Raw genomic sequence first — 12368 nt, forward strand, 5'->3', positions numbered from 1 at the left:
TGTATCAAAATGTTGCCGTTCATTTCGGCCCAAAAACAGAGAGAAAAAAAGGAGTAAGTCTTGAAAAACCGAGTGCCTTTCTGTCACGTTTTATATTGATATTTAAAAAAGAAGTGCCAACAACAATGCCAACTAACCAAAAATGGCAAAACAAATTTCTGCACGTCCTGCACAGTGTAAGTGAGCAAAGAGGGGTGGGTCTTGATGTAGGGGGTGGGAGGAAGGATTGGCTGTAGAGGTAACGCTGAAGGCACGTAGCAAATGGCAACGGCAACGGCAACGGCAAACGGAAATTGCAATTGAGTGCAAATTGCAAGAAGAAAAGATTCAGAAGTTGCCTTTAACCCCACACTTCCACCATACCTCACCACTCCTTACCACACTTCACCATACATCACCCTCTCTCTCTCTCATTCTCTCGCACAATCTCCATAAGTTTCTCTGGCTATTTTCTTTGCCTTTCACACGCTCTCTAAATATTTAATCCCAGCCTCGTAACTCTCTTTGGTAATGAATAAATCTGACCAACTTGGGATTTACCTCCAAAAGGTCTTAAAGATTAAGAACTTTAAGACAGAAAGGGGGGAGACGGTTCGGGTCACGGTATATTCCGGGTGGAGTTTTGCCTCTGACTGTACGTCACGATAAAATGCAAACAACAACAGCAAAGTGGGCCAGAGGACGGAGGGTTTACTCTGTGTGTGTGTGTGTGTGTGTGTGTTGACTCTTTGTGTGTTTACTCTCGACTTTAACTTCATTGTCGTTTGTCACGTTCGAGCGCCAATTTTATCGCGCACAAATCGCTCAAACAAAAGGCTGCAGCTTTAATTAAATTTACTGGAAAACAGAAACACAAACCAATACAACAGGAAGCCAATGCCTCAAAAAAAAAAAAAAAAAAAAAAGGGATACCATACAGCAAATAAACTGAAATATAAATCAAAATTTATATTTTCAATATATATATACCAGTAAATATATATGCATTTACATATATTAGGGTGTCCCTGGCAATAAAAAAAACTGATTTTCCTGATAAGTCCTGCAGAAAGCTGAGAGAAAAGGACTTCCACACAAAATACTTCAAGGGATCAGGATGAAATCAACTTCCATAATGTCAGAACTCGGAAATCCTTTGCATGCTTTTCATTTGACGTTGCACATTTCAGTCCAGTTTTTACATGGATAAGCAATTGGCCTATAAGCTAATCCTTTTGCCAACAAATTGTCGGTATGAGCTATTTACAGGGTCAACTACTTGTACTTCAATACCTTTTCGCGATTGAATGTCAAGGACAACCGCCTTCTGGTAAAATGACATCAGCACATTGGAAATACTTCAACCCAAAGGACCCTTTTTTTTTCTTGGAAAACACTTTCAGTGTATTAAATTTTGATTCAGCTTAAGACAAATGCATCTGTAGGTCCCTTTGTAAAGGCCGTGACAAGTTCCCATAACAACCCTCCAACAAATTAGTTTTCGGGCTTGGTAATGCACTTAAAGTTTTTATAAATAAATATAAAGAACAAAAAAATGAAAAATAAAGTCTGCTTATTTAAGCCGAAAGACTTCTGTATTCCTCGGTCGAATCAAATTCTCTCATTAGGACACGCAAAGCATTATAACCACACTCGTTAATGTGTCGGATACTAGCGTCAATGGGATCGTACGATGCCATGACTGTACGCAACTCGAGCTGATCCTTTTCTTGAATAGGGCCTCCAGTAGAGTCTGTCTGCTGGCTACGATTCACATAGGTCTGCTTCTCTGTGGTGGTGGTGACTTGAAGAAAATCAAAAAGATCAACAATCATAAAAACGTAGGTCAAAAAGGGAGTTAATTCGGCATTTGTTGTGTTTCGCCAGTCCTTAAGGATATGCAGCAACTTAACCCCCAGAACAGGCAACAGGAAGAAACAAAGGTAAACTGAAAGAAAATAAAAAGTTATTTGAAATCGAAAAATAACCGGCAATGGGTTACCGCAGATAAAAAGTGTTTGAACACTAAAAGCATTGCCCAGTTTACGCATCTCGTACAGGCACATCCAAACGCCTAAGGCCGCAAATAAATTGCGACTGAAGAGAATATATTGAATGGTGGCTATCCAGCGATTAATCCAGTTGACAACAGTTCGTGTTATGTTTATGGTTCGTTCCTTTGATATTCCGGCCCTCCATCTAAGAATCATTTCGAATGGCCCAAATGTTACCAGTTCACGCAGAGATGAATAGGTTGAAAGCAAGGCAAATTCAATCAGTATGACTATGGAAAACGTCTGAATGAATGTTTGATGACAAATCAACAGACAGAGCCCGGTGAGCAGATAGATTCCCGATTTCGCAATATTTTCCCAGTAAACTAGACGTTTAAGGGAATTCGGCAGACTAACTGAGGCTAAGACACCCAAAATGTACCATAAAGTGTAGATTTCACGTGGATCCTTCCGCTCTTCAATGACCCGCTCGTCCTGTTCAATAGCCACTACCATTGTCGAGGACAGATCATCCCTTTCCTTGGTTACTTCTTCACCGCCATCGGTCTGTTGTCCCCGATTCACGTAGATTGTATTAGGTTTTGGCCTCTTTGGAGGAATTCCAACAGTTTGAAAAGGTTTTATGAAGTTTACTAACAGACGCATTAGACACGTTTTTGAACGAAGACTTTCCGGCAATTGGGCTTCGCGTCTGGCCCGATTAAAAAGTGCCTTCATATCAATATATACACGAGGCGCCAGACAAATGCCCATATAACCTGTATATATAAATAAGATTTAGTCTCAACTAATTAAAGAAATTTAAACAGGACTTACTGTATGTAAATATTGTTAATCCCTGAACATTTTTGAACAAATTCCTTATCTCTATGATACAAAGCCACAAGCAGATGGCCACCAAAATGTTGTCATTGAATAGAATCTTTTGGATTAGCATTAAGCATTCACTTTGATATCCCATTACAGCCTGCAGCACATCGGGTGATATTCCAATATCACAAACGATTAATTTCTGATATGGACGAAAGCGTATCTGTTGACGCCAGCTACCATACAAGAATGCATTCAACAAAATGATGAGACCAGTTTTTGCCAGTAATACAATTAAAGCATAAAAATTCAAGGTGTTAAGCAGCAAAACGGCAAGAACGACATGTGCCCCAGTTAGGAGGGTATTGCGCCAAAAAACCAGGTCTTTGAATTTGGACAAAGGATTTGTCTGCCTGCCATAATGTCGTTGAAAGTTCATATCTGGGAAAGACGTCTTCTGAGGGAATACAACGGGCAAATTTGGCTCTACCCATAGAGGTTTCCTTTGCATCTTCCTGACCTTCAGCATGTCCCTATGTTTCGGTTTCTGCTGTTTCCTCGCTATCTTCTTACTCGCACTGATCTCATAGGGATCGGAAATCTGATTGAAAACATCATTCATAAATAACATGGTAACCTCTTTGAGATTTACGTCTTCTTTGGACGTTACGATCTGTTTGTCCATCTTCTCGCCAAATTGTTCCTCGACGTTTGGGTTGATGGCTCCATTACCTACCATTAGGACAACCTCTTTTCCTACGTCAGCCAAAACAGCCACTTTTTTCTTCGTGACATGATTCGGCTTTTTAGCAGCCTTGTTTTTGTTTTCGTTACCTCCATCCTTGAGCTGGTCCTTGCCGGGTTTGACACTGCCTTTAGCTTCCTTGGAATTCTGCGTTACCATCTTGCCGTTGGCACTGCCTTTAGCTTCCTTGGAATTCTGCTTTACCATCTTCCCGTCGGCATTGCCTTTAGCTTCCATGGAATTCTGCTTTACCATCTTGGCGTTGGCCAATGGCGCCTCCAATAACTTTTCGGCCTGTTTCGATTTGGTTCCTTTGCCTTTTTCAACAATAACTGGACGAGGCATCTTGTTTTCACAATTTATTTTTATCCTGATTATTTCGTTTTTGTTTTTGATATATACTTTTGCTTCACTAAATTTTTTCCTTTTTTTTTTCTTTGACGCCGAATATTAACATAAAAAATTCAAGAAATTTTATTGATGCTGTTCACAACACAGTTGAGAATGAACTGAGAATGAGAAAGTCTCGTTTTGCCTCCTGACTTTTATAAGGCCAAAATGCGAATTGTCAGTGCTAACGTGATTGTGAAAAATGAGACGAAAATTGTTATGTATCATTACCCAACACTGTTAAACCTGGAATTCCTTAGATCCGGTAACATTGTTATTCCAAAAAAAAAAAACAAACGGTCAGTCTAGCATAAGCACTCAACAAGAACGTGGACTCGACTGCGGACACAACTAAAATGAAAATAGCTTGCCTTTTAAGTTTAGTTAAGTATCACAACAACTTGCAAAACATTGATCAGTGAATTTATATAATTTACTATATATTACAACTATTAAGCTTACACAATTTTGCCCAATGAACTCATCATAGACTTCTCCGAAGAATTTCTTAAGGAATTATTAACCAATTATTTGGGCAAAGAAAATCATTTGACCAATCCAATTTGTATCCTATAAAGAGCTACAGAGCTGAAATTTTGCATGTAGGCTTGTTTATACTGCAGGGGTTGTATATCTCGGATTCAACCGGATCGGAGCACTATATTATATAGCTCGTATACAAACGAACAGTGACTTTTCTTAATAACTTCGTTATTTTCAGAGCTTTTGCTTTGAAACTTAATATTAGTAAGCTTATTACACTTATAGGACTCTGCCAAATTTGATCAAGATCGGGTGACTATATCATATAGCTCCCATAGAAACGATGGGTCGCAAACAGTGACTTTTGTCAATAACCTCGTTACTTTTAAGAAATTCAATTTCTATCAATTTGAGATTACTCGGCCACTTTAAACTCAATCAATATTATGGATAAACAACAGGGGGAACATATAAATAAAATACCAAACTTCAATGAAGATGTCGGCTTCATCTGCATACTCGTCGAGGCATCCCAATTCAATTTTATCCAATTTTAATGATAATTTATTCATGGGTCGCCGGCATAAGGTTTATAGCATTTTGAGAAACTCCTACAAAATGGCACTAGGGACCTTTCGTGTGTACATACATACATACATATGTATCTACGTACGCTGACCTAAACCTTTTTGGCCATTAGTTTTGGCTAAATATTTGCGCAGTTACCCAAAAAAACCAAACAGAACTTTCGATCTATAAATGAATTTATATTAGACATTCAAGTTTTGTCCAAGTGGCATGTGGATGGAGAAGATTAGGTCTGGGTAATCATTAAGCTGGCATGTTGACAACATGGCCAACAATATTTAAACTTTGATGAGCCGATAGAAAACCAAAAGACAAAAGGCAGAGAAAAAAAATACACTCTCAAAGTGTGGCAACGTTTTTCATTGGAAATTGACACAAATGTCAGAGTTCTTTTTGTTTGCTCCTCAAAATTTGCAAATGAAGTGCGATGAATTGTAAAATGGAATTGGAATCGCAATCCGGCGATGGCGTCGTCACTGCTAATGAAATGCGATAAAATGCCATCGAACCGAAATAATGCTGACTGCTGAATGGCCACCGAATTAACTTGAGGGCCAGCTAGTGGGTCTAGGCGGCGTGAAGGGCACGCGGGCGGGCGTGTTTGAGGGGCGTATCTTTTGCAATGGCCATTCACAACATGCCACTGATCAATTTAATTTCAGTCGCTTTCACGTTTTAACATTATGTACCTCGTCGTTTGTTGGTTGACGGTTGTCGATTCGTTTCGATTTGATTTGATGTCTTTTCACTCGCTCATACACGCTATCTCTCTCTCTCTCTCGCTCTCTATCCTTCTGTTTTTCTGTGCATCACGGTTTCATTTCGGATTTTCGATGGCCGTCGATTGTGCGGAAATTAGTTAAAGTTTGCTACGAAAAACTGAAATCAAACTGTGATTTTGGGGCGAAATGGATTTTGTTGGGAGGATACGAACAGAATGGGTTAGATAGAGCCAACAAAATGATTGTGACATTAAAGTGCCATCAAGGCTGTCAGTGATTTATATTAAAACTGTTAAATGCTATCAAGCTAACGGAGTCCAAAACCGTAACCAATTAAATACCATGGATTATGGTCTAATCTGAAACCGAAACTCTAAACTCCCGAAAAGTTCTCTACAGTTTTAATTTCCCATCAATGTGTTTTACTTTGATTCATGAAATTTATATACCTAATATGAAATTAGCTGGGCCAAACAAAATTCCTTCGACCTATAACTAAACTCCTTCATTTTCATTTTGAAATTTTGCTTGTTTTTAACAAGAATAAAGAATAACAAAACAATTTTAATATAAATTATACAATTTGCTTTTAGCTTAATTTGACTAACTTTTTCTAAAATTAACATTAATTGTTATGGCTAATCAAAGTAAATCGTTTGTAGACATTTAATTTTAGTAACGTTGCACTTTGGTCGGAATATCAGTTTCTGACGCGTAAAATCAAATGTTTTGAAGTTTTTAATGGCTCTGTTTATTATGATTCAAGAGGCCAAAGTCAAGAAAGTTGGTAACACATTTGTAATTGAGCAAACTGAAAGGATGCCAGGAGTTCACAGCGACATACAGAAATTTGAAAATGAAGATTAAGGTATTTATTTTTAATTGTAGTTATTTCATGAGTTGTTTTAGAACTAAAGCGTTGTGTATTGTCTAATAGATGTGTATTTTTATGAAAAGTTAACTTACTCCTTCTATGTTTGTGTAAGGAATAGAACTAAGGAGCTGACACCTGTTGACAGAACATTACTTGCATCAGCTAGATGCATTTGTCCTCTTTCATCGCCTAACATGTAACAAAGTTATTCAAAATAATGCCTAAAAGTATGCAAATTATGACCTATTGTTGGACACATTTTGCTTAGCTTAGATTTGAGCCCGTGTAGGTGAGTCTCCGATCAAGATAAACACCCAAGTACTTGGCCCAGTTACTTTAACTTTTCTCTATATTTTGATTAGATTAATTGGATATTTTTCCATTAAGTAGCTTTACACTTAATAAGGTTTTTGGGTATTTGGTAACTCAATTCTTTTCACGCTTTCTCTAATTGATCTTAACTCCAAGTTCAGTTTACCAAATATATGAAAATGTTGATTACCATCTAAAGTAGATATTTATTTTCATACAATTATGTTCTTGGCAATTGCGGAAAAATGTAAATCAAAACTGTTGCCCCAAGTAGCTTTCTAATTAGATTAAGAAGGGACGAAAGGAAAAAAGAGTGCCACTGTCAGTGGGCGTGCCGGGTCAGGGCGTTGTGATAAACTTCAAGAAAAACCGGCATTCTGTTGACAATTTGGATGATGCCTTTTTGCCCTCATGCTCAAGAAAATTTTTTGACTTGGCGCCAAATGGCGATGGCGATGGAAATGGGAATGGAAATGCCGATGGGTTTGGCGAATTGCAGTTTCTGTTCTTCTTGCCGCATTCTTGCTTAATTATTTCCTTGGCTGGAGCAAACAATCAACATAATTTTTGACACGCTTTTCCATCTTCCCCCTAGCCATCATCTAGCTATTGCTTACTTTTTGTTTGCCATTTTATTTTCTTTTTTTTTTTTTTTGGGATAAGCTGACAGAATGAAAAATGTATAAAGTTGCACGGAGACTAAGAGACGCGACGATTGCATCGGCAAAGTTAAAAAAAAAAGTCAATTTTTCTCGAAGAACTCTGCAAAACGACAACAATCAGTAACCAGGAAGATGGAAACTTGTTAAACCGAACTAAATGAACTGAGCTAGTCTCTGATTACAGTAAACACTCGATTAGTATAATGATCGTTTTCTAGAAACAATTTCCTCTGATCAACTGTTATAGTTCTTGAACTAGTTTCCAATTAAAGAAGCCTCTGAATTAAAAGCTTATGGTTTAAGAAAGTCCCAAGTTTTATATTAAGAATTTTCAAATAAATATTTCCACTTGATCTCACAGGTGTCCATAATGTGTCCAAGAACAGCAACGACAACACTTTCCCTTAAAAATGTTTACCCTCAAAAAGCTTTTGTTTGGTATTTAAATTTCGATTTCAATGTGACATTCCTCCACCTTTATGGTGACAAAAAGTTGCATAAATTACAATTTACCACCTACTGTAAAATGGTCAGGCACTTTGGCTTAGCTTCTTCAAAATGTAACCCAATATCCCGAACCCGGAACCCCTTTTCCGATGCGTCTGTGTGTGTGTGTGTGTCTGTGTGGCCTTTTAAACTGACTACGACTATAACTATCGATCTCACTTAAGCCCAGGCACAGGCACAGGGCCAGTGTCTGGGCCCATATGCAAACTGGCAATAAAATTTAAATATTTTGCATATAAATCAAATCGATTGAAAATTTCGGTACAAAGGTGTCCTCCACACACACACACACACACACACACATATATACATATGTATGTATATGTCTGGATGTCTGGCTATGTGTGTGTGTGTGTGGGTGTACATATATGGATGTGGGTGCCTGTCACTTACCAAAAGCTAAAGCGTCGACGCCCAAAGGACCAGTTTCCGTTTTGCCAATGTGCAACTGGACAGGCTAAACTGGTTGGAGGGGCAGCTCGGCGTATGGCTGTCGGAAGGCTGTGGCAATGGTTGGTGAGTTTTGTCGTTGGGTCAGGAGGGGAGAGGGGTGGGTGACCGGTTGGTCGGTGGGTCGGTGGGTCGGTGTAGCTAAGTGTTTCGTGGCTATCCTCTGTCTGCATCTATACATGTCCTTACGTAACGCCGAGTGAGTGTGTGCTGACACAAATTGTGAAGAGTTGAGCACTACGTCGACTGTTGTTAAATGAGCGATCAGCTTGAGCATTCAAGGCAAAGCACGTAATCATAATCGAGGCACGAACCATGCGAGTTAACTTACCCTGTCAGAACGTAAGCCACGACATAGACCAAACTTGGTAAACCTATTCGATGCTTCTTTGACAAACAATGTAAATATGCATACGTATGTATAATATGCTGGTAAGCTTTCACTTCTTCGCGATTGTGTTCGTGAATGTGACATCAAAGACTTTACGTTTGACGTAAAGTTGACACATCTGACAGAAAGTACTGACGTTTAATGTGAACTCTATCAACTTATTTAACAGAAGGACTAGAAATGAAATCCAAGAAACCTTAAATGAATTTCAAATGAAATAGTTATGCCTAAGGACATGCAGAGAGAGAACATATTTCATAGTTTCGAATAAACATAAACATTTTAATATCGCTACTACGGATCCTTTTAAGAGCTTTGGGACGCTTCTATCTGAACTCTCTTCATTCCTGACTGACACTTCTGTTTTAGTTTTCTCTTGTGCAAAACAACGAGATTCATTAAGAAATACCTCTCTCTCTCTCTTTCTCTATTTCTCTTTCTCTAAAAGAGAGGAGTAATGGATTACAGGTGAGTATATATCCGAGCATTTCTGTGGGAGCCACCTCCTTCGTTTAGTTTAGTAGAACTGCAAGCAATCACCTATTTAAATATTTTTTAACTTGCTTCAATTTGAAGCACTTGACTTTCTGCGAATTGTCAAGGAGATTTTTGGCAACGCGAATTCCTGGCAACAGAAAAAGCGGCAGTAAAAAGGAAAGGGAGAGAGCAAGCTAACAGCAAACGCATTGGAATTCAAATATTAAAAAATATGTAAAACTTTTTTAAACTAGCCTTAACCCAAATGGCTGGCTCTTTCTAATACGTAGTCGGATCAGTCGTAAATTTGCTCTCAAAAGTATGCAATAAGCATTCCACAAGTTCGTTTTTGGATACATACATATAAAGAAGTTTTGGAATATTCTATGGATAAAAAAACACAAAGCAAAAATCGAATGTCATTTAGGAATGCTTTTTGAAAAGCTTTTCCGAAAAATATTTATGAGTGAAATCTCTTAAAAAGCAAAACTCTGGGAAAGATTGAAATGCAAGTTGCATAAACCGAAGTCAGTCTTTAAGATTCACAATTGAGAGAAGTAGCATGTCGTTTATGTATGTGCCTAGCTATATATATGTACATACATATATGGTTTTGTATGTGCACTAGTCTTGGTCTTGAGTCTACCATCATTTGCATCATTTGGTTCAATCCAATGCATATGGAGATGTAATGCAGTGAGTGCCTTCAATATTTTCGTATCGTTTATGTGTTCCTTGTGCACTTTTGGCCACATTTATTACACAATTCCAATAAATAACATTTTGTAGGGCTTCCTGCCTGCTGCTGATGCTGCTGCTGCTGTTGGTTTCCTGGTCAAGAGGGCTAAGACTTCTGACTACCCACATGCTGTAGCAAGGAGGTGGATGGAGGATATATGTAGGTAGGTAGGAAGAAGGTCGTGTGCGATGCCTGCAGCACGTCGACAACGATTTCTTTATGGTATTTGCAACGACATCGTCAGCTCGTCATCGTTTTGCCGTTGGCACAAGAAGTACAAATTTTATTTACGATGTATTTTCATGTTTGTAATGCCTTCGTGTGTGTGTCTCCCTCCGTCTCTCTATCTATTTATCGCTCTCTCTCTCTCTCTCTCTCTCTCTCGCTCTTCCTCGCTGAGTATATATTTCTGCAATAAATTGTTGTGCTTTATTGATATTCTTCTCCACCTTCGTCTTGGCTTTTGCCTGCGGTTCGGCTATAGCTTCGACTTTCAGTTCTTCCTTCCTTTATTCATTCATTTCATTTGATATTCATTTCATTTGGTTTCGGTCTTTGCACTTGAAGTGCTGTAAATTTTGATTTAATTGACAGATAAAATATAATTCAAAATATCAAAAGAAAACAAAAACTCAGTCGAGAAATAACATTGAATTCTTACGCTCGATATATGCGGACAAGTATATAAATACTCCTAATATATAGTCTACATATACATACTTGCTTCCTACATATACATACATATGTACATAAATATGTAGAAAGGGAGATAATTGATATGCATATTTCTAACATATGTGGGTATAAAACTCGTTCTATGTGTGTGTGTGTGTGTGTGTGTCCTGTGTCTTATTTGCATTTGCCAGAAGTGCACATTGTTTGCTAAGCAAACTTTGCCATTCTCTGCGCTGCGTTTTAGACCAAATATCAATATCAAACGGCAATGTGAATACTGAACGTGAATGGTAATATGAATATGCAGATGAAGATGAGTGTGTGTGTATGTGCGTGGTCTGTGTGTACTTTCCAAATTTTTACCATAAATCTATAATATAGCAAAGTTATTGCTTAATGTGAATCAATCTCCATCAGTGACTTTTATCAATCAAAAAATAAATTTTCAATATTCAAACGATCAATAAATGGATAATGAGTATAATAATAGGGGATATAATAGTGATGACATTTAAGAACCTTTTTTTCGCGGGGCCTAGATCAATCCAGAAACCAAAATATTAGATGATCAGTATGCAAAATAACCGAAAATTGGTCAAAACCGATTTGCAATGAAAATGGCTTTTTAAAGTTTTTTTTAAAATAAATTTTAAGGTCAATAACTGATTTATTGAATTTACTTATTGCTAGCTTATTCTAGATGCTTACATGTATGTGTGTGGATCTTATAAATGTAGATAACAGAGATAACTTTGGTAGTGTGAAGATCCACTGTAAGACTTACATATGTTAATACAAATGACTAGGTAATACCTGGATACTTGATATTAAAATGAGATATAACTTTTGAAGTAGCTTTACTTATAACTTTTTTCAAGAATTTCGGAATTGAAATGAAGTTAAATGGAGTTATTGAGTTTTCAGTGAACAAAAATCGATTAAAAGCGATCTGATAGGAAAGGACACCACAAGGCGCAGGGCCCTTGCATTTGCTAATCCTGATAATTGGCTAAACCGGCATTGATTGAGTGGCTAATGAATGAATGAACAAAATTGAAAAGTAAGTGAGCAACTGAACGATTGAGTGAATAAGTCAACTATCTATTATCAGAAGCAGAACTTGTTGATCTGTTTTCTAATCAAAATAAATGAAACTAAACTTATTTTCTAGGCCCTAATTACATCAGTAACTTACAAGTTTTACAAAATAACGACTCTATAAACGTACAGAGACAGATGGGCAATATATACATATATATTTATATTTTATTCGAATTGTTATTTAACGATTTTTTTCCAGCAAGCAAATGAAAAATAACCCTTAAAAAACTTGCCATGAGCGGTTACCACTTGCCTCAACTTCCGACAATTACAACAAAATGTTTTAACACCAATTGTCAACCATTTGCAATATCGCAAAACCTGTCCACAATATCGTTATCTTTTATGGCAAACAGGACAACAGTCCAGCCATCATTGCCACAAAACCCGATAGTCAGAGTTTGCAACTCTCAGTCAATCTCGTTCAGAGCATTCAACGCCATCCTGG

General features: G+C 37.6%; 1 protein-coding gene across 1 annotated transcript; it reads right to left on the bottom strand.

Annotated features, from left to right (window-relative positions):
* Positions 1-1477: 1477 nt before the first annotated feature.
* Positions 1478-4032, bottom strand: LOC137583513 (uncharacterized). The gene is made up of 3 exons (XM_068298568.1): positions 2811-4032; positions 1982-2752; positions 1478-1927 (listed from the first exon to the last, which is right to left on the bottom strand). The coding sequence occupies exons 1-3, from the start codon at positions 3892-3894 to the stop codon at positions 1557-1559; spliced, it is 2226 nt and encodes a 741-aa protein (XP_068154669.1). The 5' UTR covers positions 3895-4032; the 3' UTR covers positions 1478-1556.
* Positions 4033-12368: the final 8336 nt, after the last annotated feature.

The sequence above is a fragment of the Drosophila tropicalis genome, unplaced genomic scaffold (genome assembly GCF_018151085.1).
Source record: "Drosophila tropicalis isolate 14030-0801.00 unplaced genomic scaffold, ASM1815108v1 contig_867, whole genome shotgun sequence".
Classification (NCBI taxonomy): Eukaryota; Metazoa; Arthropoda; class Insecta; order Diptera; family Drosophilidae; genus Drosophila; species Drosophila tropicalis.

Coding starts and splice junctions, on each gene's coding strand:
- LOC137583513 (XM_068298568.1), bottom strand. CDS start 3,894: ATGCCTCGTCCAGTTATTGTTGAAAAAGGCAAAGGAACCAAATCGAAA. Junction 2,753..2,810: donor ATTAACAATATTTACATACA/GTAAGTCCTGTT, acceptor TTATATATACAG/GTTATATGGGCATTTGTCTG. Junction 1,928..1,981: donor TCAAACACTTTTTATCTGCG/GTAACCCATTGC, acceptor ATTTTCTTTCAG/TTTACCTTTGTTTCTTCCTG.